The sequence below is a fragment of the Moschus berezovskii genome, chromosome 5, assembly GCF_049115385.1.
Source record: "Moschus berezovskii isolate FMDL1 chromosome 5, NW_MosBer_1.0, whole genome shotgun sequence".
Classification (NCBI taxonomy): domain Eukaryota; kingdom Metazoa; phylum Chordata; class Mammalia; order Artiodactyla; family Moschidae; genus Moschus; species Moschus berezovskii.
The window spans coordinates 78346655-78370834 of NC_142464.1; the positions used below are offsets into that span (position 1 = coordinate 78346655).

The 24180-nt window shown below is 36.4% G+C and overlaps 2 protein-coding genes across 20 annotated transcripts in view; one reads left to right on the forward strand and one right to left on the reverse strand.

Annotated features, from left to right (window-relative positions):
• FIP1L1 (factor interacting with PAPOLA and CPSF1) overlaps nt 1-17012 on the forward strand; it is a 71269-nt gene extending 54257 nt beyond the window's left edge. For 16 of the 17 annotated variants that reach the window (XM_055435051.2, XM_055435053.2, XM_088836337.1 and 13 more), the window contains 5 exons: nt 52-106; nt 4532-4587; nt 8286-8499; nt 15789-15926; nt 16697-17012. In XM_055435051.2, the coding sequence (XP_055291026.1) occupies nt 52-106; nt 4532-4587; nt 8286-8499; nt 15789-15926; nt 16697-16844 (611 nt within the window). In that variant the 3' untranslated portion in view covers nt 16845-17012. The remainder of the gene's footprint in view (nt 1-51; nt 107-4531; nt 4588-8285; nt 8500-15788; nt 15927-16696) is intronic. The other variant, XM_088836339.1, reaches the window with a different exon arrangement.
• Nucleotides 17013-18410: 1398 nt separating this feature from the next.
• The window catches only part of LNX1 (ligand of numb-protein X 1), a 137213-nt gene continuing 131443 nt past the window's right edge, over nt 18411-24180 (reverse strand). For all 3 annotated transcript variants that reach the window (XM_055435044.2, XM_055435046.2, XM_055435050.2), the window contains 2 exons: nt 18936-19094; nt 18411-18546 (listed from right to left, as the gene is read on the reverse strand). In XM_055435044.2, coding sequence (XP_055291019.2) covers nt 18411-18546; nt 18936-19094 — 295 coding nt within the window. The remainder of the gene's footprint in view (nt 18547-18935; nt 19095-24180) is intronic.

A 24180-nucleotide genomic window follows, 5' to 3' on the forward strand; every position in this document is an offset into this window, starting at 1 on the left:
AACATTGTGTTACATTCTAACTTCTTTTTATCTTATGATTGAATGTTTCAGGTTTTCCTCCTCCACCAGGTGCTCCACCTCCATCTCTTATACCAACAATAGAAAGGTAATCAGTATGGACACTGTAAATTTTTTATCATTCATAGGCTTTTGACAGAAGAATCATATGTATCTTGGTAATTTTTCAAAGATGTAATTTTGTAAACAATAGTACCTGCCTTTTTATTCATAAGTCTAGATCTGTGTTATTTACTCTTAGATAAGATATTGGACCTATACAAAGAAAAGGAAATGATAGTATTTTAAAATATCTTGCTTTGATTTATGGTACTCTTATTAAAGAAACTGCTAGATTGGTAAAAACTTGGCAATAGTCAAGTTTTGTGGGATATACAAACAGATGACTAGAAATTATGAATAATGCATGTCTGTTTTAGGATTAAGTAAGGACAGCTATTATCAGGGACCACAGTAAAGAAAAGCTGCCTTATTCCTTGCTACCCAGTGCAGCTCGGCTTCCACAGAGGAAGAATGGATCCCTTCTACCTGGCAGTTAACTTATTTTTTATACCCTGTATTTTCTTTTGCCAAATGGGGTTGATAGAGTTATGAAGATTAAAACAACTCAGGTGAATATAGAGCATCATCACCATTCTTGGCAGACAGAACTAACCAATAAATGGTAGCTATTATTATTTCCTCTTAAGTGGCAGAAAACTCTATTGTAAAAAATTACTGTATTTCTGAGAAAGTGGTTCAGACTAAAGAAAAATCATGAGAACTTTAGATCAGTAGCATCAAACTGCATATGATTTTCAGAAGAAATGATAAAACTCAACAAAGTGTGACTTGTGAGACCATAAGCATTTAAGTCCTTGTTAAACATGTATGTGTTTTCTCATTCAAAATGTTAAGAAGTAGTATTTGTTGAGTCTGTCAGTTCAGTTCAGTTCAGTCGCTCAGTCGTGTCCGACTCTCCGTGACCCCATGAATCACAGCACGCCAGGCCTCCCTGTCCATCACCAACTCCCGGAGTACACTCAAACTCATGTCCACAGAGTCGGTGATGCCATCCAGCCATCTCATTCTCGGTCGTCCCCTTCTCCTCCCGCCCCCAACCTTTCCCAGCATCAGAGTCTTTTCCAGTGAGTCAACTCGTCGCATGAGGTGGCCAAAGTATTGCAGCTTCAGCTTTAGCATCAGTCCCTCCAATGAACATCCAGGATTGATCTCCTCTAGAATGGACTGGTTGGATCTCCTTGCAGTATAAGGGACTCTCAAGAGTCTTCTCCAACACCACAGTTCAAAAGCACCTATTCTTCGGCGATCAGCCTTCTTCACAGTCCAACTCTCACATCCATACATGACCATGGGAAAAACCATTGCCTTGACTAGACGGACCTTGGTTGGCAAAGTAATGTCTCTGCTTTTTAAAATACTATCAAGGTTGGTCATAACTTTCCTTCCAAGGAGCAAGCGTCTTTTAATTTCATGGCTGCAATCAGCATCTGCAGTGATTTTGGAGCCCAAAAAAATAAAGTCTGACACTGTTTCCACTGTTTTTCCATCTATTTCCCATGAAGTGATGGGACCAGATGCCATGATCTTTGTTTTCTGAATGTTGAGCTTCAAGCCAACCTTTTCACTCTCCTCTTTCACTTTCATCAAGAGGCTTTTGAGTTCCTCTTCACTTTCTGCCATAAGGGTGGTGTCATCTGCATATCTGAGGTTATTAATATTTCTCCCAGCAATCTTGATTCCAGCTCGTGCTTCTTCCAGCCCAGCATTCCTCATGATGTACTCTGCATATAAGTTAAATAAGGTGACAATATACAACCTTGACGTACACCTTTTCCTATTTGGAACCAGTCTGTTGTTCCATGTCCAGTTCTGACTGTTGCTTCCTGACCTGCATACAGGTTTCTCAAGAGGCAGGTCAGGTGGTCTGGGATTCCCATCTCCTTCAGAATGTTCCACAGTTTATTGTGATCCACACAGTCAAAGGCTTTGGCATAGTCAATGAAGCAGAAATAGATGTTTTTCTGAAACTCTCTTGCTTTCTCCATGATCCAGCGGATGTTGGCGATTTGATCTCTGGTGCCTCTGCCTTTTCTAAAACCTGCTTGAACATTTGGGAGTTCACGGTTTACATACTGCTGAAGCCTGCCTTGGAGAATTTTGAGCATGACTTTACTAGCTTGTGAGATGAGTGCAATTGTGCGGTAGTTTGAGCATTCTTTGGCATTGCCTTTCTTTGGGATTGGAATGAAGACTGACCTCTTCCAGTCCTGTGGCCACTGCTGAGTTTTCCAAATCTGCTGGCATATTGAGTGCAGCACTTTCACAGCATCATCTTTCAAGACTTGAAATAGCTCAACTGGAATTCCATCACCACCACTAGCTTTGTTAGTAGTGATGCTTTCTAAGGCCCACTTGACTTCACATTCCAAGATGTCTGGCTCTAGGTCAGTGATCACGTTATCGTGACTATCTTGGTCGTGAAGATCTTTTTTGCACAGTTCTTCTGTGTATTCCTGCCACCTCTTCTTAATATCTTCTGCTTCCATTAGGTCCATACCATTTCTGTCCTTTATCGAGCCCATCTTTGCATGAAATGTTCCCTTGGAATCTCTAATTTTCTTGAAGAGGTCTCTTGTTTTTCCTATTCTGTTGTTTTCCTCTATTTCTTTGCATTGATCACTGAGGAAGTCTTTCTTATCTCTCCTTGCTATTCTTTGGAACTCTGCATTCAGATGCTTATATCTTTCCTTTTCGCCTCTCTTCTTTTCACAGCTATTTGTAAGGCCTCCTCAGACAGCCATTTCGCTCTTTTGCATTTCTTTTCCATGGGATGGTCTTGGTCCCTGTCTCCTGTACAATGTCACGAACCTCTGTCCAGAGTTCGTCAGGCACTCTATCAATCAGATCTAGTCCCTTAAATCTATTTCTCACTTCCACTGTATAATCATAAGGGATTTGATTGAGGTCATATCTGAATGGTCTAGTGGTTTTCCCTACTTTCTTCAATTTAAGTCTGAATTTGGCAATAAGGAGTTCATGATCTGAGCCACAGTCAGCTCCTGGTCTTGTTTTTGCTAACTGTATACAGCTTCTCCATCTTTGGTTGCAAAGAATATAATCAATCTGATTTCGGTGTTGACCATCTGGTGATGTCCATGTGTAGAGTCTTCTCTTGTGTTGTTGGAAGAGGGTGTTTGCTATGACCAGTGCATTCTCTTGACAGAACTCTATTAGCCTTTGCCCTGCTTCATTCCGTGCTCCAAGGCCAAATTTGCCTGTTACTCCAGGTGTTTCTTGACTTCCTACTTTTGCATTCCAGTCCCCTATAATGAAAAGGACATCTTTTTTGGGTGTTAGTTCTAAAAGGTCTTGTAGGTCTTCATAGAACCGGTTAACTTCGGCTTCTTCAGAATTACTGGTTGGGGCATAGGCCTGGATTACTGTAATATTGAATGGTTTGCCTTGGAAACGAACAGAAATCATTCTGTCATTTTTGAGATTGCATCCAAGTACTGCATTTCAGACTCTTTTGTTGACCATGATGGCTACTCCATTTCTTCTAAGGGATTCCTGCCCACAGTAGTAGATATAATGGTTATCCGAGTTAAGTTCACCCATTCCAGTCCATTTTAGTTCACTGATTCCTAGAATGTCGACGTTCACTCTATCTTGCCATCTCCTGTTTGACCACTTCCAATTTGCCTTGATTCATGGACCTAACATTCCAGGTTCCTATGCAATATTGCTCTTTACAGCACCGGACCTTGCTTCTATCACTGGTCACATCCACAACTGGGTATTGGTTTTGCTTTTGCTCCATCCCTTTATTCCTTCGATAGTTATTTCTCCACTGAGCTCCAGTAGCATACTGGGCACCTACCGACCTGGGGAATTCCTCATTCAGTATCCTATCATTTTGCCCTTTGTTACTGTTCATGGGGTTCTCAAGGCAAGTATACTGAAGTGGTTTGTCTGTCAGTAGGGTGGAATTTCTTATTTTTATTCATTAAAATTAGTTTTTTAAGGCTAAATTTTAACTCTGTCTGAAGTACTCTGTCAGCCTCAAAGTTTCTATTATCTGTTGTGTCAGGCTGAATTGATTGGACTATTCATGTTAAATAATACTAACAAGCTGTATCTTCTTTACATATAGTATTAGGCTTAATACTGTTAATAGCCTGTGTTTTCAGTATTAAAAAATAAAGTTATTATGGAATTGCAGCTACCATTATATGGTGGTTGTAATTCCATAATAATTTTTTAGTACTGAAAACACAGGCTATTTAATAGTATTAAACCTAACACTACATGGACAGAGGAGCCTGGCGGGCTACAGTCCATGGGTTCTCAAAGAGTCGGACACAACTGAGCGACTTAAGAACAAACAAAAACAAACAGAACAAATTATATGGTGGTTAAGTAAAAGTCATAATTCTACCTTATGTTTTGCATTTGCACCAAGCTAAAATTCAGAACTTGCAACACGTAAAAATACATTTTTCTTTGACAGTGGACATTCCTCTGGTTATGATAGTCGTTCTGCACGTGCTTTTCCATATGGCAATGGTAAGTGTTATTTTTTAATTGCCCGGATTCAATTTAAACCAGTAAAGTACTTAAATAATAGTAGAAACATACTCCCATGGTTTAAAGTACTATCTTAAAAGGAATTAAAAAATATTTACTATAGAAATAATTAGTCTTACATATATTCCAGGTTACTTAACAGAATATTTTTCATTTCTTTAATAAAGATATAATTGTCCCTTCTTCCTGAGGTAGCTATAGCGTCATCTCCATTTGTGTATCAAGTTCCCTGCATGTATGTATCTATTTCTTATCTTTCAAGACTATTCATTTGGTTAGTTTTTAATTATCCCTATGCTAATAATGCCACACTTACTATAAAACTCTTTAATTTTGAGTTTTATAGTAAATCTGATACCTGTTTTAGCAAAAGCTATATTACTCTGCTTCAGAAGTGATTTTGGGCCATTGCTCTTATATATCTATTTTAGAATCAACTTTTCAAGTTTCATCGAAAACTGTTAAGATTTTTATTATTAACTAACTCCAATTATGTTTACAATATGACAAACTATTGATTCATGTAATCCTGACAGCCTTATGAAGCAGGCATACTGTTATGATAATCATTTTATGGACTAGGGAATTTAAGAACAGCCAGATTAAATAATTTGCCCATGTCACACAGTAAGTGGCATAGTCAGGTCAGGATTTGAAACCATGCAGCCTGTCTCCAGAGTCCTTTCTCTTACTATACTGTATTATTATCTTGATGCTCTAGATCAGTTTGTTGGAATTCATACCTTACAACATTGAGTTAACATCTGAACAAGCATTCTCTCCATTTACGGAGATATTCTTTAATGTGTTCCAATGGAGTGCTATAGCTCTCCATACGCTTCTTAGACATCTTTAATTAGATTTAGTCATCGGTACCTAATGTTTTTATTGTCCTTATAAATAGTATCTTCATTTAAGCTCCATGTTCTGTTTGTATTTGCTTGTATTTAGAAATAGAGTTGGGTTTTGTTTCATTTATATGTATAACAGGTATATCAGTATATACTTTATAGCTGTTACCTGTTGAACTCTACTCAGGCAATATCCTCTGCCCTTCTTTCCTTTCCAGATATTTATTCCTCACACCCATGCCCCCTCAGTCTTTGGTCTTACTGTTCTGACTAGGACCTCTAAATAATATTGAAGTACTGCAAGTTGAGTTCTTATCTGGAACCGCCCCATCTACCCTTAAAAAAAATTTTTTTTAAAGGAAATGCTTTTGTATTTATACTATGAAATTTTTACTCTCAAATTTTTGACAGAACCCTCTGTCAGAATAAGGAAAATCTCTTCTAGTTTTCCAAGGGCTTTTAAACTGTGAATGGATATTGAGTTTCATCAGATGCTTTCTGAGTTGATCGTATTGTTTTCCTTCTCTGTTAATGTGGCAGATTTCTAAATTTTTCTAATATACCACTGTTTATTTGCTGACATAAACCTAATTTGATCACAACTGATTACTTTTTAAAAATAAATACAGACTTAGAATTTTGACATCTAAGTTCATATGTAATATTGTTCTATGATTTTCCTTTATTTGTATTGTCCTTAACTGGTTTTAGTATTAAGGTTATATAAGCCACATGGGATAAGTAAAGTTTTTGTATTATTCAACTGGTCTGTACCTTATAAATGAGTAAAAGTCACCTGTAAAAGCCATCTGGTCTTGTGGGAAGGTTTTAAATTGCTGATTTAATGTCTTTAATAATTATAGGACTAGTCAAGATTTCTTTGAATTACTTAATGTGTTGGTCTAAAATATATAATATTCTCTGTGTTGTTTAATCTCTGTAACATCTAGTTGTAGTCCCTTACTGGTTCTGATATTTTTTATAAGGTCTCTTTCCTAATCTTGTCAGAAGATTATTATGTTTTATTCATTTAGTCTTTAAAAGCCAACTTCTACCTTTGTTTACTACATGGTAGTTTTCTGCTGACATGATTTCTTTATTACCTCCCTTCTGTTGGATTATTCTACTTTTTCCTAAGCTCATAAGTTGAAGGCTTAATTCATTCACATTCCATCTTTTGCAATGCAGTTTTTTTTTTAAGATTAATTTCCTTCAGAACAGTTTTCATCTCTAGACTTTTGACATATTGTACTTTTGTGTTCAGTTTTTAAATGATTTTAAATTTATGACTTTTTTGACTGACCCCTGAGTTATCAGAAATGTGTTTTAAATTTGAAATAAATGGAGATTATTTTCCCATAACTTTTCATTTTTACTTCTAATTTAAATTGTGTGGTGGTCAGAAAACGTGATGTCTATTATGCTTTGAAAGAACATACTATATTTTCATAAATGTTTCATATGGGTGAAGTTAATTAGTATTCTTTATCTGCCTGGCAGATTTCTATGTTATGTTCATTAAATCAACTCTATTAACAATGTTTTGCTCAGTCCTTATATATCTGTACAGCTTCCCTGGTGGCTCAGAAGGTAAAGCGTCTGCCTGCAGTGCGGGAGACCTGGTTTCAATCTCTGGATTGGGAAGATCTCCTGGAGAAGGAAATGGCAACCCACTCCAGTATTCTTGCCTGGAGAATCCCATGGATGGAGGAGACTAGTAGGCTACAGTCCACGGGGTCACAAATAGTCGGACACGACTGAGTGACTTCTCTTTCACTTTCTTTCTTATATATCTGTAGTGATTTTTTTGTTTGCTTAAAGTGTTGATAATTGAAAAATTACATTAGTCTCCAATGATCATGGTTGATTTTTCTGTTTCTACCTGTATTATTTCTATTAGTTTTTATTCCATAGAAAGTAAGGCTATGTTGTTAGGTATTTGGAAGTTTAATTTGTTCTGTGTTCTTAGAGTTGCCTCCTCTATCTTCATGTAGTCATTCTTCCTCGGGTGATCCTTTTTGTATGAGTATGCTTTGCCACTTATACAGTTACTCATATGGAAATTAGGGGATATTAGTGTTTTACATTTTTTCTCCCATCCTTTCATCCATCTTGTGTTTTTATGTTTCATGTTCCGAATATAGGTAGAATTTTTAAAAACACAAATCAACAGTTTCTGTCACTTAAGTGATTAATTCCATCCTCTTTGTAGTACTGTGACTTTTGAGCCATTCAAACTTGTCTCCCATACCCATTCTTTCTGGTGAGAAGTGACTGAAATTTTTGGTCATTTTTTAAAAAATATCCTCTTTTTCCCTACATTGTTCTGAAATAATATATTTATCTCTATTTTTTTTAGTGGTTATTCTTGAAATGTATTATGCATATATCTAATAGAAGTCATTTTTGTGTGTGAACTCTGTTTATAACTTTGCTTATTTTTTGTTTATGAATGCCTTTTGTTTTATTCCTCAAATATAATTTTGAGTACACATGTCTAGGTTGACCGTTACTTTGTCTCAGCACTCCGAAGATGTCCTAATGTATTCTGGTTTATATTTTTGCTATATTCGGAAGTTGATGGTGTATCTAATTCTGGTTTGCTGTCCACCTTGCAAATGAAAAGTTAAATCTTTAAGATTTGTTTCTGGCCATGTCCCCAGACTGGGTATTCACCATGTATTACTTCTCTTTTCTAGATACTAAATAATTTTCTTTTTAATCTAATGAAGCATTTTTGTGGGATTTTTACCTTTTTTTTTGTCTTTCTCTTTTGCTTTTTAAGTACCATAACTTTTATTTTTAATTATTATTCTTTCTCTTTAGTTGCCTTTCCCCACCTTCCTGGTTCTGCTCCTTCATGGCCTAGTCTTGTGGACACCAGCAAGCAGTGGGACTATTACTCAAGACGAGAGAAAGACCGAGATAGAGACCGAGACCGAGACCGAGAAAGAGATCGTGATCGAGACCGAGAAAGAGAGCGCACCAGAGAGAGGGAGCGGGAGCGCGACCACAGCCCCACGCCCAGCGTCTTCAACAGGTGCGCTCAGCGGCAGCGCTTTATGCGCGCCTACTTTATGTGCATTTCAGAGTTTGTATTCACTGCCAGAATGGAAAATCCAATTCAGCTGGGAAAGGAATGTTTGAAGAGTAGCGAGAATAGCCATTTTAAAAGCATCGAGGCTGTCGTGTAATTCATAAGGACTTCCCAATATCTAAAGCAATAGTGTTCAAATTTGTTTGTTCATTTCTTCCTTAAAACAGTTTTGAAAACGTCATACTCCCTCATGTATTTTTATCTTGCCACATAAATTTTTTCATTTTAAGTATAAACATTTGGCTAATTGGTAAAAAATCTGCCTGCAATGCAGGAGACCTGGGTTTGATTCAAGTTGGGAAGGTCCCCTGGAGAAGGAAATGACAACCCACTCCAGTATTGTTGCCTGAAGAATTCCATGAACAGAGGAGCCAGGCAGGCTGCAGTCCATGGGGTCAACTTAGCAACTAAACCAGCCAACCAACCAGATATATAAAATTTACAGTCTAAGTATCATAATTTTGAAAGTTATCATTACTTTTTTGAACATATCCAGTGGATTAAGAATACTACAGTGATTTGTTAAACATCATTATCCATCTTTTTTAAAATGTATAGGCACGCTCTCTTTAACAGTTGGAAACTCTACATTTCTTTTTGTGCTTGAATTCATATTTCTGAACCACATCCCCAAAGAATTTTATTCTAATGTAAAGTATTTTTATTATGAAAAAGTATTTTTAATTATCCATCCTATTTACCCTGCAACATACCTGTGTAAGTTAATGTATTAAAAATGTAATGACCATACTAGTAAGTATTTAAATTTTTTTTCTGATTTTGGTTATCATGATTTATTTTTATGTATAAATATAATGCAAATTCTGAAAATAATTTAATGGAGCTACATTCCTTAGTGTGATGAAAGAGCTTCTGCCTATCTCTTAATTAATGTTTGTATCCATAAATAAATGTTAATATTGTTAAGAGTAGAAAAGGCTTTCCCGGTATTATATTTCTTTCTTTCTTGTATAGATGTAAGCCCTGACAAACCTTGTTCACATGAAATATGTAAATAAGAATTAATGAAATTTTGTTGTGGCTCTGTCACTGTTTGAGCACTTTTAAGATTTAGTGATATATCAAACTTATACAATTAACATATCATCAGAAGTTACTTTTAAGGATCCATAAGCTCATGGCTCAGTTTTCTTAAAAGCAAAGAATTAGAAATCACCCAATTGTTACTCAGTGTAACAATAAAAGTACCACAGACTGGTAGCCTAGAACAAAAGAAATTTATTCTCACAGGTCTGGAGGCTTTGAGAGAGAATTTGTTCCCTGCCCTTCTCGTACCTTCTGGTTGTTTTTAGCTATCCTTGATATCCCTTGATGCTTAACTCCAATCTGTATCTGTCTTCACACAGCATTCTCCTCTCTGTGTCTGCGTACAAGTTTTCCCTGTTCTTATAAGGATATCAGTCTTTGGATTAGGGCACAGCCAGATCCAGTAAGACCTCATCTTGCCTTGATGATTACATCCAGAAAGACCCTGTTTCCAAAGTTTTCAGTTTTCTGAGTTTCTTGAAATATCAAAAAGACTTTACCAAGACTTAAGACTACAAATTATATTTAATACTCTTCATGTTAGAGGTACCCTGTTCAACTTAGTATGCTCAGAAAGGGTTAGGAAAATTGAAATACTGTTAATTTTAGTATATCTTTTCCAAAATGTCTTTAAAAATTAATGGAACTGAGATGGTTGAATGGCATCACGCAAGCTCTGGGAGATGGTGAAGGACAGGGAAACCCAGCGTGCTACTGTCCGTGGGGTCGCAGAGTGGGACACGACTGAGCGCCTGAAAAATTAATGGAATACCTTTATGTGTACTTTTATGTTTCTTTTCATGCAGACGTGGAGCTGCAAGTTCCCCCATTCCATTTATGGAAAATAGCTACCAAATAATTCATGAAATACAGCTCCTACTTATTGGCAAGCTAGCCAGCCATGTTACACCCATTTCTGTGGGGAAAAAGTCTGACTTCATTTTTCTTGTACTGTTAAATGAGTTAATCCATATCCCTTGTCTAAGATAAAATAGTCATAGAACTCAAAATAAGGTGCTGCCTCCCCAACACTTTGTTTTGCTTTCCTTCAGAAGGAATTTTTGGTTTAGTTTTTTGTTTGTGTTTTTTTTACTAGTTCAGGGAAAATTCTTAGGACTCCCACCACACTCCTCTATAGTATATCTGAAGCTAGAATGTCTCAAGACACAGGCCAAAATATTCCATTTCTTACTTCATACTTTGTAACAGAAGGATATATAAGAGATAAAGGCCTAAAGCCCTGTAAAAACTTTTATGGTTCCTGGAATAAAATTGGTCTTACTGACACTAATATTTTAATTTAGATCTTATTGATGCCATGATGGTTTTTATACCCTGAGCCAATAATGTACTGTAGTAAAATTCTTGAAAAGAGTGCCTTTCTTTTGTAAAAGATCAGGATCATGATGGAGAAGAGATTAACTGGAGAAGTGATGTGATGTTTTACCTGCCGGTGTATCATTAGGCACTCCATATTTAGGAAGGAATTAGAGATGGCAGTGGCTACTCACTCCAATATTCTTGCCTGGAGAATCCCATGGAGAGGAACCTGGCAGGCTATAGTCCATGGAGTCACAAAGAGTTGGACATGACTGAGTGACTAAGCACATTTAGGAAAAAATAAATATGGAAGTTCAGGATACGGAAATTGATTCCCTAAAACTTTGTGCCATTGGAAAGAACTCATTTATTGCTAGCCAAAAGAAGGAATTCAAAATTCTTTTTATGACCCGTAAGTCACAAGTCCAGTGCACCCGTCTATATTTTAACCCCAATTCTCTCCCAAGCCGATATACTGCATGCTCTGTCTATAGTGAACTAGTTGTACATCTGGAAATCCTCATAGTTTTAATACCTCCTTCCTTCATGTTATTCCTATCCTTTACTGCCTCACAAATTTTTACTGATTCTTCAAGGTTCTGCTCACATTTGTCTTCTGTGAGCTCCTCTGAACCTGAAAGAAAGAATTTAATTATTCCTTCACATACTTCCTAAGCACTTTATGTATTTTCTTTAGAGCATGTCTTTCTTAGTAAGCCTCTTTCAGGGCATTGACTACCATTTTTCATCTCTCTAGTCTCAGCCCTTTGTCCACTTATGCCTGGCACATAATGAATACGTTGGTGAATAAAATGACGTACACATATCAGGGAGGAGGGTGAATACAGTAGAGAAAAAATGATCTTGAAAACTCTTGGTGAAACTGTGTTAGCTAGATAGGTTTTGAAATGGTTAAAAATCACCCTTTATCACTGTCAAGGCATTAATATGAACATCTTTCTAACTAACACATCCATTGAGGTACCTTTACAATATAGAATTAAATATCTTTAGGATAACTTTTTCTTGTTTTATCAGCTATTTTTATGCATAAAGATAAACAGGTACACAGTTTTCTGATTTTGCTTGGTGAGATGAAGCAATATATCAGTTTAGGATGTGAGCATATGCCTGATTCAGACAGCATTTGTTTTGTTAGATGTGATCATGTAATCATATACTTCTTAATCCAAAAAGATTCTTGAGGATTATCCAGTCTAAATTTTAACTCGTCAGATGAGAGAATGGAAGCATAGAGAAATTAAACCAACAGTCGAGCCATGGTATCTACTGGAAATATGGTTGAGATATTACTTAAAATAATTTCTAGTCTTGAAATTACGTAGTTTAAAATTTCTATTGCTTTCTGTTTTCCTTATTTTTCTGTACTTGATTTTTGTTTTTTCTTTCTTTTATAGGTAGTAGGGAATCAGATTAATTCTTTTATTCATTAACTGACATTCTTTGAATCCCCGTTATGTGCCAGGGACAAAGTTGTGTGCTGAGGATACAGAATTACTCATATACTGTCATTACAGATTAAACCATGTAATAATTGTCACCTTAACTAGGACTGGTTGGAAGTTTAAAAGTTTGTGTAAAAATGCAGAAAGAAACTCAGTAAGACTTATTAATCTTTTTTCTCTAATAGCTCCTAATAATACAACTTACACATTGTAGGCACCTGGTAAAATTTTATTGACATAAATAAGTGAAGGTATGGTCCATACATATGTTTGTATGTGTGTGTGTAGTGTATGTTTCGAGTTTGTGTGGTGGGAAATGTGCTGTTAACTTTAGTCAAAAAAGTGCACGAATTCTGTTAAATTCAAGGGCACTACTTTCCAGAAAGCTGAAGCATTTCTAATGTAGTTAAAATTATTTTTGAGATAGTACTGTTATCTCTTGAATGTACATGTTCACAAGGTAAGGAACGTAATGCAAAACTTAATAGAAAAGAAGTCTAAAATGAATTGCTTTGCTAGAGCTCCAAAGTTTACTTTGCATGAATAATAGTGTTTATAAAATACTTTGAGTTTAATTTCAGACATACCCATGCACAGAATCTACTCAGTTTTTATTGCCGCTACGAAGTGTTAATCGTTAAACCACATTTGATTTTCAGGTTGCTAGCTGTAGGGCATCAGGAGTAATGTTTACCTAAATCTGACTAAAAGTTCAAGGCCAGAGAGAGGAAAAGAGGTGGAAGAATTTTGTGTTGTTCTGAATTATCCCAGAAATAGCATTCTCTGGAAAATCCAAGTGAAGTATAAGTAAAGGCTGTTTTTCCTCGAGACTGACATTTTAGCAATATGACATGTAGTATGTATTGTGTTATAAATTACAGAGTCATTGTTTTGAAAATTACAGACAAGTTTCAACATGTCTTTTAGGCTGCTTAATTGTGGGCCAGAGGGAAGGCTGGTCATTCTGGGGTGTTTGAAATGAGCTCTGATGATTTCCAGGCCCAGAAAAACCTTTGTGCTGCAGCTGCTTATCGGAGAAGTTGTCTTTATATTTTGAGTATGAGACCAAATCTTCCACCATCTGTGGGAACGGTCCCATCAGATGGCTTGCTTTCAGAATCTACAAGGCCTCAAATCTAATAAAAATTGGTGGCAGGGTGAGAGGGAAAGAGGTTACAAATGACAAATTGTGAGATAATTGACTTTAGTTTTTTGTGTGTAAATCCAGTTGGAATCATTACAAAGAGCTTCATTTTTTTTTTTTTTTAATTATTTTTGGCTGCACTGGGTCCTCCTGTTGTGCACGGGCTCTTTGTTGCTGTGCATGAGCAGTTGGCGTGTTGGGCTCTTGTTGCAGTGGCTTCTCGGTGTGGAGCACAGGCTTTAGAGCGCTGGGGCTTAGTTGCCCTGTGGCAGGTGAGATCTTCCTGGACCAGGAATTGAACGCATGTACCCTGCATTGCAAGGTGGATTCTTAATCACTGGACCATCAAGAAAGTCCCAAGAACCTCATTTCTAAAGAGGATAACATTAAAGCTAATCTTTGTCATGGTTGGTGTGAGTTTATTCTCCTTTTAGAAACTTTATTAGTCAGTTACCTTTACAAAAAGGGTTCCGCTTCTGAAAACTTCAGCGTTAAATTTAATGAAGATGGTGAGCCTGCATGTTAGTGGCTGTTTGTTGAGGGCCTACTGTTGTTCCAGACACACTTTATAAATACTATTGTCAGTTCTGCAGCAACCCTGAAAAAGACTGTTGCCAGTTTTACAGGTGAGAAAATTGAGTAGAGAGGTTAAGTTACTTACCCTGGACCATAGCAGAGTCAGGATGCCCCTGCGCCTGCTCTGCCCAGCCTGTTCTTGCTACTTCCCACTGCCGGACATAGTGCATTACCTTTCTAGTGGCATATTTCCACTTTCCCAATACCAAGTACCTATTTATGATTAGAAAAAAATTATTTTCGTGTGTGTGTGTATGTATATATGTCTGCATATATGAATACTTTTAAAAAAAATGTATCACAGGCAATAATAACTTGGGCAGCAATATAACTTGGCATTAGGTATAGCACTCCTGAATTATCACTTTTGCTAAGAGACCACTGTTAGGTTGATTGGTTTTTATATGGCTTATACTTTCATCTGATTCTGTTTTCTGTTACTCTCTTAAGATTCCTTAGCATCTTGATGCTGTGTACAAATTACTAATTTAATCATTCGTATTACACATAATATTTCTAGAAACCATAGCTGTTTAGCACACAGTGTTCCAAAAGATATTTTTATTCATTCTAAAAGAGTTTACTGATATTAGGCTGTAGAGAATGTTGGCTTGTATGCTAAATAAAAAGACTTGAAGGGTTAAGAAAAAAACAGAGGTATATCTCTATTTTCACAGAGGGACCTGAAGAGAGGTCTCAGGAGGTAAAGATGATTATGCCTGTAACACTAGCCATCAGTCCCAGTTTCACTAGTCCATTTTCTCCAAGATCAGAAAATGGAGGTGCAGCTTAATATGGATTTGAAGTTGTTCCCATGGTCGCCTCTCCACCCCACCCCCAGTGACACACACACAGTAGTATTAAGTTATTGGGATGTCAGAATTCAAGTGTCCACAGGTACTTTTCAGCCTGCATTTTGTGTGGATATTGTGGAAGTTGCTTTGGTGTCACACTGTTCTTAATGTTTATACTGCTTCTTGAGATGAATATGCTCTTTATGTGATTCAAAAACTTAAGAACCTTACCTGTATTTGAAAGCCAAATATTTTTAATATGTTTTTAGAATTTTAACTGTATACCTAAGATTTTATAAATATAAGAATTTTGGTTGGAAATCTGAGATACTCAAACATGGTTTTAATTCTGAAAAGTGAAATAAAGTGAAAGTCACTCAGTCATGTCCGACTCTTTGCGACCCCATAAACTATACAATCCATGGAGTTCTCCAGGCCAGAATACTGGAGTGGGTAGCTGTTCCTTTCTCCAGGGGATCTTCCCAACCTAGGGATAAAACCCAGGTCTCCTGCATTGCAGGCAGTTTCTTTACCAGCTAAGCCACAGGGAAGCTGCAAATTAAAATTTAAATCAGTTTCAGCTCCCAGTTTTTGAAGAAAAACATTATTTTTATAAAATTTCTTCCCTATAACAACTGAAAGCATAGAACAAACTTGATCCTTTAACATAATGTGTAATTACTGTATATTTTGTATTGTATTAGACCTAGTACCAATTTGGGAGCAGCATTGTTTTCGTCTCAGTTCAGCAGACACATACATTGCACCTGTTCTGTTTAAGGTGCTAAAATGGGGACTTCTGGACTCAAGTCACCTCTTATCGTTTGAAGTCGTTCAGAATCGACAGTCCAGCTGTCAGGAATCCTTGTTTCTGTTCTGTTTCAGTGATGAAGAGCGATACAGATACAGGGAGTATGCCGAAAGAGGCTATGAGCGCCACAGAGCAAGTCGGGAGAAAGAAGAACGACACAGGGAAAGACGACACAGAGAGAAGGAGGAGACCAGACACAAGTCCTCTCGAAGGTCTGCTCTTTAATAAAGCAGTGACTCAGTTTGAAGCCAGAGAAACGGATTTGACTTCCGGAAGTAGAAGCAAACACTGCCAATAACCACTCGAGCATATATGTGTTCCTAATTAGAAGATCAGGAGTAATCTGTTAAAATAGTTCGTTCTTTTATAGATTTAACAAAGACCTTGAAATCCAACAAGATTATGTTTAATACCCATAAGCCAAAATTAGCATGAAATGAAAAATATATGAAAATTAAACTTACTGCATTATCTTGTCGAGTGGGAGAGAATTTGTCATAAATCAATTTTTAATAGTAAATATTATTAAACAAAACAATGTTCAGTTTAATCAAAGAACATTCAGGGCCCTGTAGTCTCAAAAAAAAGCATTATATTTTAATGTGTATTGTTTGCCTAAAATCTACTCTAGAGTTATGATTTAGTACTTTAGTTTCTAATTTGTAATTAGTCTTTTAGAATAAAATGTGGTCCCTACTGGCCCTCTCGGCACAGTGGGCATTGTGTCAGTCTCATAATCTAAAGTATGTGGGCCTTACCGTTCTAGAATAACAACAGTGAAGGTGAGCATTAAATGTAAGTATAATCCCAGCATAGAAGTCACATAAAATGTGATTACTCTCCAAAATGTATTTGAGAAAAAAAGTATTAGGTTATTTAAAACCCATTGCTATACCAAGAATTTACCTAAAGTGAGTTGATTTGTCACTACTTATGTAGTTAAACATTTTTAAGAAAAATATGCCTTTCTTTTTTTCTTCAGCAATAGTAGACGTCGCCATGAAAGTGAAGAAGGAGACAGTCATAGGAGACACAAGCACAAAAAATCTAAAAGAAGCAAAGAAGGAAAAGAAGCTGGCAGTGAGCCTGCCCCTGAACAGGAGAGCACTGAAGCTACACCTGCAGAATAGGCCTGGTCATGGCCTTTTGTGTATAGTAGTGACAGAAGTAGATACTGTAAATCTTGTTATTTTTCTGGATAATGTTTAAGAAACTTGCCTTTCATCTTGTTCTGTTAGTATGAAAAGTTAATTTTCTCTTCCAAAATAAAAGAGTGAATTTTTCATGTTAAGTTAAAATTTTTGTCTTGTAGTATTTAAAAAATAAAATGGCAGTAATGACTTTGTATGGAAGAAAGTAATGTGAATGAGTTACTCAGCAGAGAATTTAAAGAGCTATGTTTAGCTGTGTACATACACAATATCTGATAAAAGTCAAGGTTTCCTCTTGGCCAGTTTTCTTTCTTTCTTTCTTTCTTTTTTACAGCTCAAACAGGCAAGATTTATCAGGCAAGCAGTACACTTTGGGGGCAAGAGAGTGGGCCAGCCCCCGCAGAAGAGGTCTTGGGCAGTTTTCTTGACTTAATCAAATACCAGTCTCTTATGAGGTTGCACTGCAAAAGGCATCAAAAGGTACTTCTGCGTATTGAGATTAAAACTAGTCTTTTCTCATCACTGCTGTGGCACTGTGGTTTTGCATATTAAAGAACTCATATACAGTTTTGATATTACAGCTTTTTATAGCAGGTTTTCAGTGTTCTAAATTTGGGTTTATGGTGAAACTAAATGGGGAATTTTTATATTCACAGTAATAAAATCTAATGGCATTTGAGTTGCCTCTAAAATAACTTGTAGTTTCTAGAGAGCAGGCACATGGACAAATACTCATCACTGTGACAAAAATTTGAATTGCCTCATGGCCATCTTCTATGAGCCAAACCAGGGTCAAGGTGGTTTGGCCTTTTCTTGATGCTTTTTCAAGGCTTATTGGTTGAGCAGCATGTCGGGTTTTTACAGTTACTAGCTATATTGTGAATGAAAATAAATGACAAGAGCTTTAGTCATTTTCTGTAACATTTAAGAAAATACAAGTTTACAAAATTCTGTGAGCATTTTTAGGGATAACCCATAGGAGGCGTTTGTCAGTGAAGGAAACAACATGGTTTTAAAAGAATGAATTACTAGGAACTTTTAAATAGTGATGATAGAAATGAACTTAGTATCACATACTAAAGGACAGCTATATGATTTTTGAAAAATATTTATTTCTCATTGATGAACACTTTTCAGCAGAACACTTTTATAATACTCTGTCTGGAAATTGTTTTTAAAATGCCCATAATGAATGCAAAGACCTCAGCACATACCAAATTTTAATTAAACTGTATGATTTGAATTCAGTGGGAGCATACAAACCATGTCAGCTGTTGAAGAGCTTTATAGTGAATAGAAAATTTAATCTTAAAGCTGTGGAGTAATGAGAAATGTTCCCCACTGAATAAAAATTAGTAATGTTTATGTTTTGAGAATTACATTTTCTGAGGTGTAATTGACTTTCATTAGATCCTACTTTTCCTGATGTTAAAGTTTAATATTTTTACAGTGTAGCCTTCAAATAAAAAAAATTGACAAGATAAATACATTGCTTCAACTTAGCTTACTTGTGGTTTCCTATTTTTCTATAACCCGTCATTCATTCTATAAAAAAGTGCCAGGCCAAGAAGCAATGGTGAGAGTAATTTTTCCTTTAAGTTCTTTGAGCATCCTTGCTAGGCAAGCATGTATCATTCCTGTTGTACTTCTACCATTGACAGCGAGAAGAATATCACCACATCTAAAAAGTAAATAAACAAGGTATATGATTAACATTTTGAGCCATAGCTGAAGTTAATGCAGTTTTTATGATGGTCCTAGTTTTTGCTATGCTTGTCAGTTTTTATTATAAAGATTCTCCCCACACCCATCACCTAAATTCTCTCAAATTCTATTATTCAGATTGTTTTAGAAAGAATTCTAAAAGTATCGGAAGTTGCTGTATGGGATCAAGAATAACTCTTAATTTTGGATTTCTTGGGAATGGAATGCTACATAAATGTTTCAAATTTATGACCAATAAAAAAAGGCATAATAAATATATGCCTTATTTCAAATGGGGCCAAGCTTTTGCACATAAAAAACACAATCTTTGAATATAAGTTTTTGTTAAGTAGTCATTATTATTACCTAATTCTTCCATCATTGTATGCTGGTGTTCCTTCAACAATGGATTTAATAAAAAAAGGTTTGTTTCCATTGTATTCTTCATAACCTCCTACGATGCAGAAACCCAGACTTCCAGCTGTATTTCTTCGTAATATAACATCTTTACAGTTATACAGGTACCTTAAATAGAACAAAATCAATGTAAATGCACAGTTAATTTGAACTCATAGTAATTACTGTGGTTCATCTCCCATTCCCTTTGTTGGCATTATTAGGCTTAATAGCACGGATGGGTCTCACTCAAAATTGTCATAGCCCAGTAACCTTTGTGCTAAAAAGCTGGCTTTTTCTAATTGAACTTATGAGGCCATCTATTTATTACATTCTGTTTATATGTCTACTAGGAAAGACTCATTTTCTGCTTGAAGATTTAACCCCTCAATTTATATTAAAAAGTTAGTTATGCCTAAATCTTTACATATGAACCACATTCAAGCATACTTACAGTACCATATTTTTATAATTTTTAACGAAGGAAATTCTTTGAATAAATGGTTAATCTGAAAAAATTTAAACATAACCCTAATTAATGCATTGTCTGAAGTATTATTTTGACTTATCAGTTTATACATAGTTCTACATGTTTGATAGGTTATGGAGAAGCATGCAGGCCACATAATATAGTGAGTGGAGATTGAGGTACATTTAAAGATACATTTAAGAATGATTCATATCAAAGGGGGAGAAGACCAGCAGTAAACTGAATAGCAAGTTTCAATAGGAATAGGAGAATGACCACAGGTCTTCTGTAAATGTGTAGAACCTTCAGCTAAAGTAGAAAATTAGATTGAGGAAGCTGGTCCTTTATTATTCAGTGGCAATTAGATCAGTGTTAACATAGATGCGAGCTAAGTACAAATCTGTGTTACAATTAATGACAGGTATGTCAGGATTTGACTCCAGAATCCCCCAGGCCAGGAACTGTTTTGAAAGGAAATTAGCATTTTCATGTTGGTAAAAATCAAGATACAGTGATTTTGTTTATAAACTGTACATTAAAATATTAACTGATTTTTGAGAAACCAATAAAAAATCTCTTGTGAAATGTTTTAAATGATAAAATTGGTTATTGTTATCGACCTTGCTAATCAATGTAACATCTTTTTCTTGGCATTTCTACTCCCATTTGAAGTAAAATAAGATTTGGGTTTGATGGTGGGTAATTTTAAAATGTAGTACTAAAATTCAACTCAGTTTTTTTGTTTTGTATCTGTCATCATAGAGCATTTACAGTAATCAGTTTCACTGAAATGACAGCTGAAAAGTATTGATTTCATTACATGAAACATAACCATATTTTTATTGTAAAATGTTTATCTGCTGTATTTCACAGTAAGACTTGATGTTAGTAAGTTCACCTTACAGGAGTTGAGGAGTTTTACATGGCACCCTAACAGCTTGTATTCATAGCAGGTAATTGTTCCCCAAACCCCAGAGCACTATGTTCTCACCTATGCCAATACTTGGGGAAAGCAGGTGGGTGCTTCTTATCCAAGGTTATGACCAAATATATCTCTATATTCTTTAAAATATATGAATGGGTACAAAGAGCAGTACTCAAAAACGTAAGTATTTCTCATCCTTTTGACTATTTTTTCATTAAGTATCACCTTGACTCTCTTATTGAATATTTTATCCCATGTGGACAAGCGATACAAATAACCATCTAAAATTTTTATGTACCAATAGAAAGTTTTCAACATAACATGTCACAAGTGTGTCTTTTTTCTTAGACTCTTGTTTTTATACAAGTATAACATGCTCTAGGCACTTGGTATATATCAGTGAACAAAACAGGTGAAACCCCTGCCCTGTGTAGCTTTATTCAGGGGAATTTCAGTGTTAATAATTTAATTTCACTAAGTGCTTTCCTTCAGTTAAGAATTTATTTCATTATAGCAGTGAGAACTCACTATGTTAAATTCTCAGTCAGATCTTGGTCAGTTGGGACTGAATAAGTTTTAGGGCATTTTTTTCTTAAGTTGAATTACTTCACTCTCTACTGGGAAATGTGGCAGCTGTCTTGATCAATGTTGAGGATATACCCTTGAGAAATTAAGTGGATTTAAAATCTAAATTTAAATGTGAGCATTTTTCCTATTCTCAGTTCTCTAAATTTAGGCCTAGTTGGGAAGATTTGTGGAGAAGGAAATGGCAACCCACTCCAGCACTCTTTCCTGGAAAATTCCATGGATGGAGGAGCCTGGTAGGCTACAGACCATGGGATTGCAATGAGTCAGACACGACTGAGCTACTTCACTGGTGAAGATTTAGCTTAGTGTAAAGAATAGCGATTAGATCTGGTAACAAAATGCCTGAAGAACTATCGACAGAGATTCGTACAGGAGGTGGTGACCAAAACCATTCCCAAGAAAAAGAAACACAAGAAGGCAAAATGGTTGTCGGACGAGGCCTTGAAAATAGCTGAAAAAAGAGAAGTGAAAGGTTAAAGAGAAAGATACATACCCAACTGAACGCAGAGTTCCTGAGAATAGCAAGGAGAGATAAACCCTTCTTAAGTGAAAAATGAAAAGAAATAGAGGAAAACAATAGGATGGGAAAGACTAGAGATCTCTCCAAGAAAATTGGAGATACCAAGGGAACGTTTTATGCAAAGATGTGCACAGTAAAGGACCAGAAACTGCAAGGATCTGGCAAAAGAGATTAAGAACAGGTGGCAAGAATACACAGAGGAACTATACAAAAGGCCTTATGACCTAGATAACCACAATGGTATGGTCACTCACCTAGAGCCAGACATCCTGGAGTGTGAAGTCAAGTAGGCCTTAGGAAGTATTACTTAGAACAAAGCTATGGAGGTGATGGAATTCCAGCTGAGCTATTTAAAATCCTAAAAGATGATGCTGATGAAGTGCTACACTCAATATGCCAGCAAGTTTGGAAAACTCAGCAGTGGTCACAGGGCTGAAAAGGTGAGTTTTCATTCCAATCCAAAGGAAAGACAATGCCAAAGAATGTTCAAACTACCGTATAATTGCGCTCATTTCACATGCTAGCAACGTAATGCTCAAAATCCTTCAAGCTAGACTTCAGCAGTTTGTGAACCACGAACTTGCAGAGGCACAAGCTGAATTTAGAAAAGGCAGAGGAACCAGAGATCAGATTGCCAACATCTTTTGGATCATTGAAAAAGCAAGGGAATTCCAAAAATTCTTCTGCTTCATTGACTACGCTAAAGCCTTCGACTATGTGGATCACAACAAAGTGAAAAATTCTTAAAAGAGTTGGGAATATCAGACCGCCTTACCTGCCTCCTGAGAAACCTATATGCAGGACAAGAAGCAACACTTAGAACCAGACATGAAACAATGGACTGGTTCAAAGTTGGGAAAGGAGTACGTCAAGGCTGTATACTGTCACCCTACTTATTTAACTTATATGTAGAGTACGTCATGTGAAATGCCAAGCTGGATGAAGCACAAGTGGAAATCAAGATTGCCAAAAGAACAGAAACCATCACAATATTGTAATTAGCCTCCAATTAAAAAAAAAAAAAGATTGCCAAAAGAAATACCAGTAACCTCAGATAGGCAAATGACACCACCCTAATGGCAGAAAGCAAAGAGGAACTAAAGAGTCTGAAAGAGGAGAGTGAAAAAGCTGGCTTAAAACTCAGCATTTAAAAACAAAATTCATGGCATCCTGTGCCTTCACTTATGGCAAATAGATGGGGAAACAATGGAAACAGTAACATATTTTATTTTCTTGGGCTCCAAAATCACTGCAGTGACTGCAGACATGAAATTAAAAGGCGTTTGCTCCTCAGAAGGAAAGCTATGACAAACCTAGACAGCATATTAGAAAGCAGAGACATCACTTTTCTGACAAAGGTTCATATAGTCAAAGCTGTAGCTTCTCCAGTAGTCACGTATGGATATGAAGGCATGAAGAAGGCTGAGCACTAAAGAACTGATGCTTTTTAATTGTGCTGGAGGAGACTTGCAAGAGCATGACTGAATTGTAAGGACTTCCAAAAAAGAATCATACCTCTAAATGTCAGAGTGCAGACTGTTACCCCTTCTGCTTTTGAAAATTACTAGAATACCAACTGGGGATCATGGAAACAAATGTGAACTCCATGTTAAAACTGAAGGAGAGCCACCAAAGACAGTGAAAGTCAGATTGTACATGGAAGTGAGGCTGCCTACACCAGAAGCTTGCAAACTAAGCCCGCAGAGCCCTGAACCCATGGTGAGTGCCCCTCCGATGTGCAGAATGCCATTCTGCAGACAGCACCAGACCCAGTTTGGCCAAGAAGAAGGGCATGAGTGAGGCAACAAAAACCCAAACAGATAACCCACACAGGATGCATGCCTGGAAATGCAGGAAGTAGCAGCCTGTTCAAAGTAGCAGCCTGTCCCAGTGGTAGGGTTGGGGAAGGATGTGTACTGTGATTGGCCCCGCAAGGCATATTTTAATTGGCCTGGGAGAAGTAAAACACAACTCTGTCATAAAGAGATGCTTCTACCACCTGGAAGATGGTCCTGGTTCCTTCCTTTGATTATAAAGTTCCAACAAATAGCCCCTTCAGGAAAAATTTAGCTCAAAAGTTAAAGAATGAACCAGTAGAGACACATTAGAAAAGAAAAGATGGAAAGTAGCAGTAAAAACAGACAAAAAACTCACCAGAAAAATGCCACCACAGAAAAGAACTGCTGCTTATAGACAAGGAAATTTATAACACCAGCCCTTTTACTATGAATTTAAAATATTCCTGAAACAGCGACTCCATAAGAGAGAAAGCCAAAGACACAAGATTGCAAGGGGAGATAAAAGACAAGATGCGAGGAAAAGGGTTGAGAAGAAAGAAGTGGAAGAGAAAAAACATAGAAATATATAAGTGCCTACAAAGGCAAAGATGAATGACTGAAAACTTTGGAGTATGAAGAGGCGATCAAAGCAGAGTGAAAGTGAACAGATGAAAATGATTCAAGAGAAAAGATCCAAAACAAAAAGATAACAAATAACATGTCTGAACTCCCTGAAAAGAAGAACCCAAATAACAGAACATTTATCTTGAATGTTAGATGCAAAGAGCCAGTCACATAGGGAAGGAAAGAAATGAGATGGACCTCATTTCTCCACATCGCCACTCAGTGCAAGTCAACAGTGATGCATCACCTACAAAGTCCAAAAAGAGGTGATGAGATAGTTTCATAATCAAGTAACCTGTTACGGGGCTGTA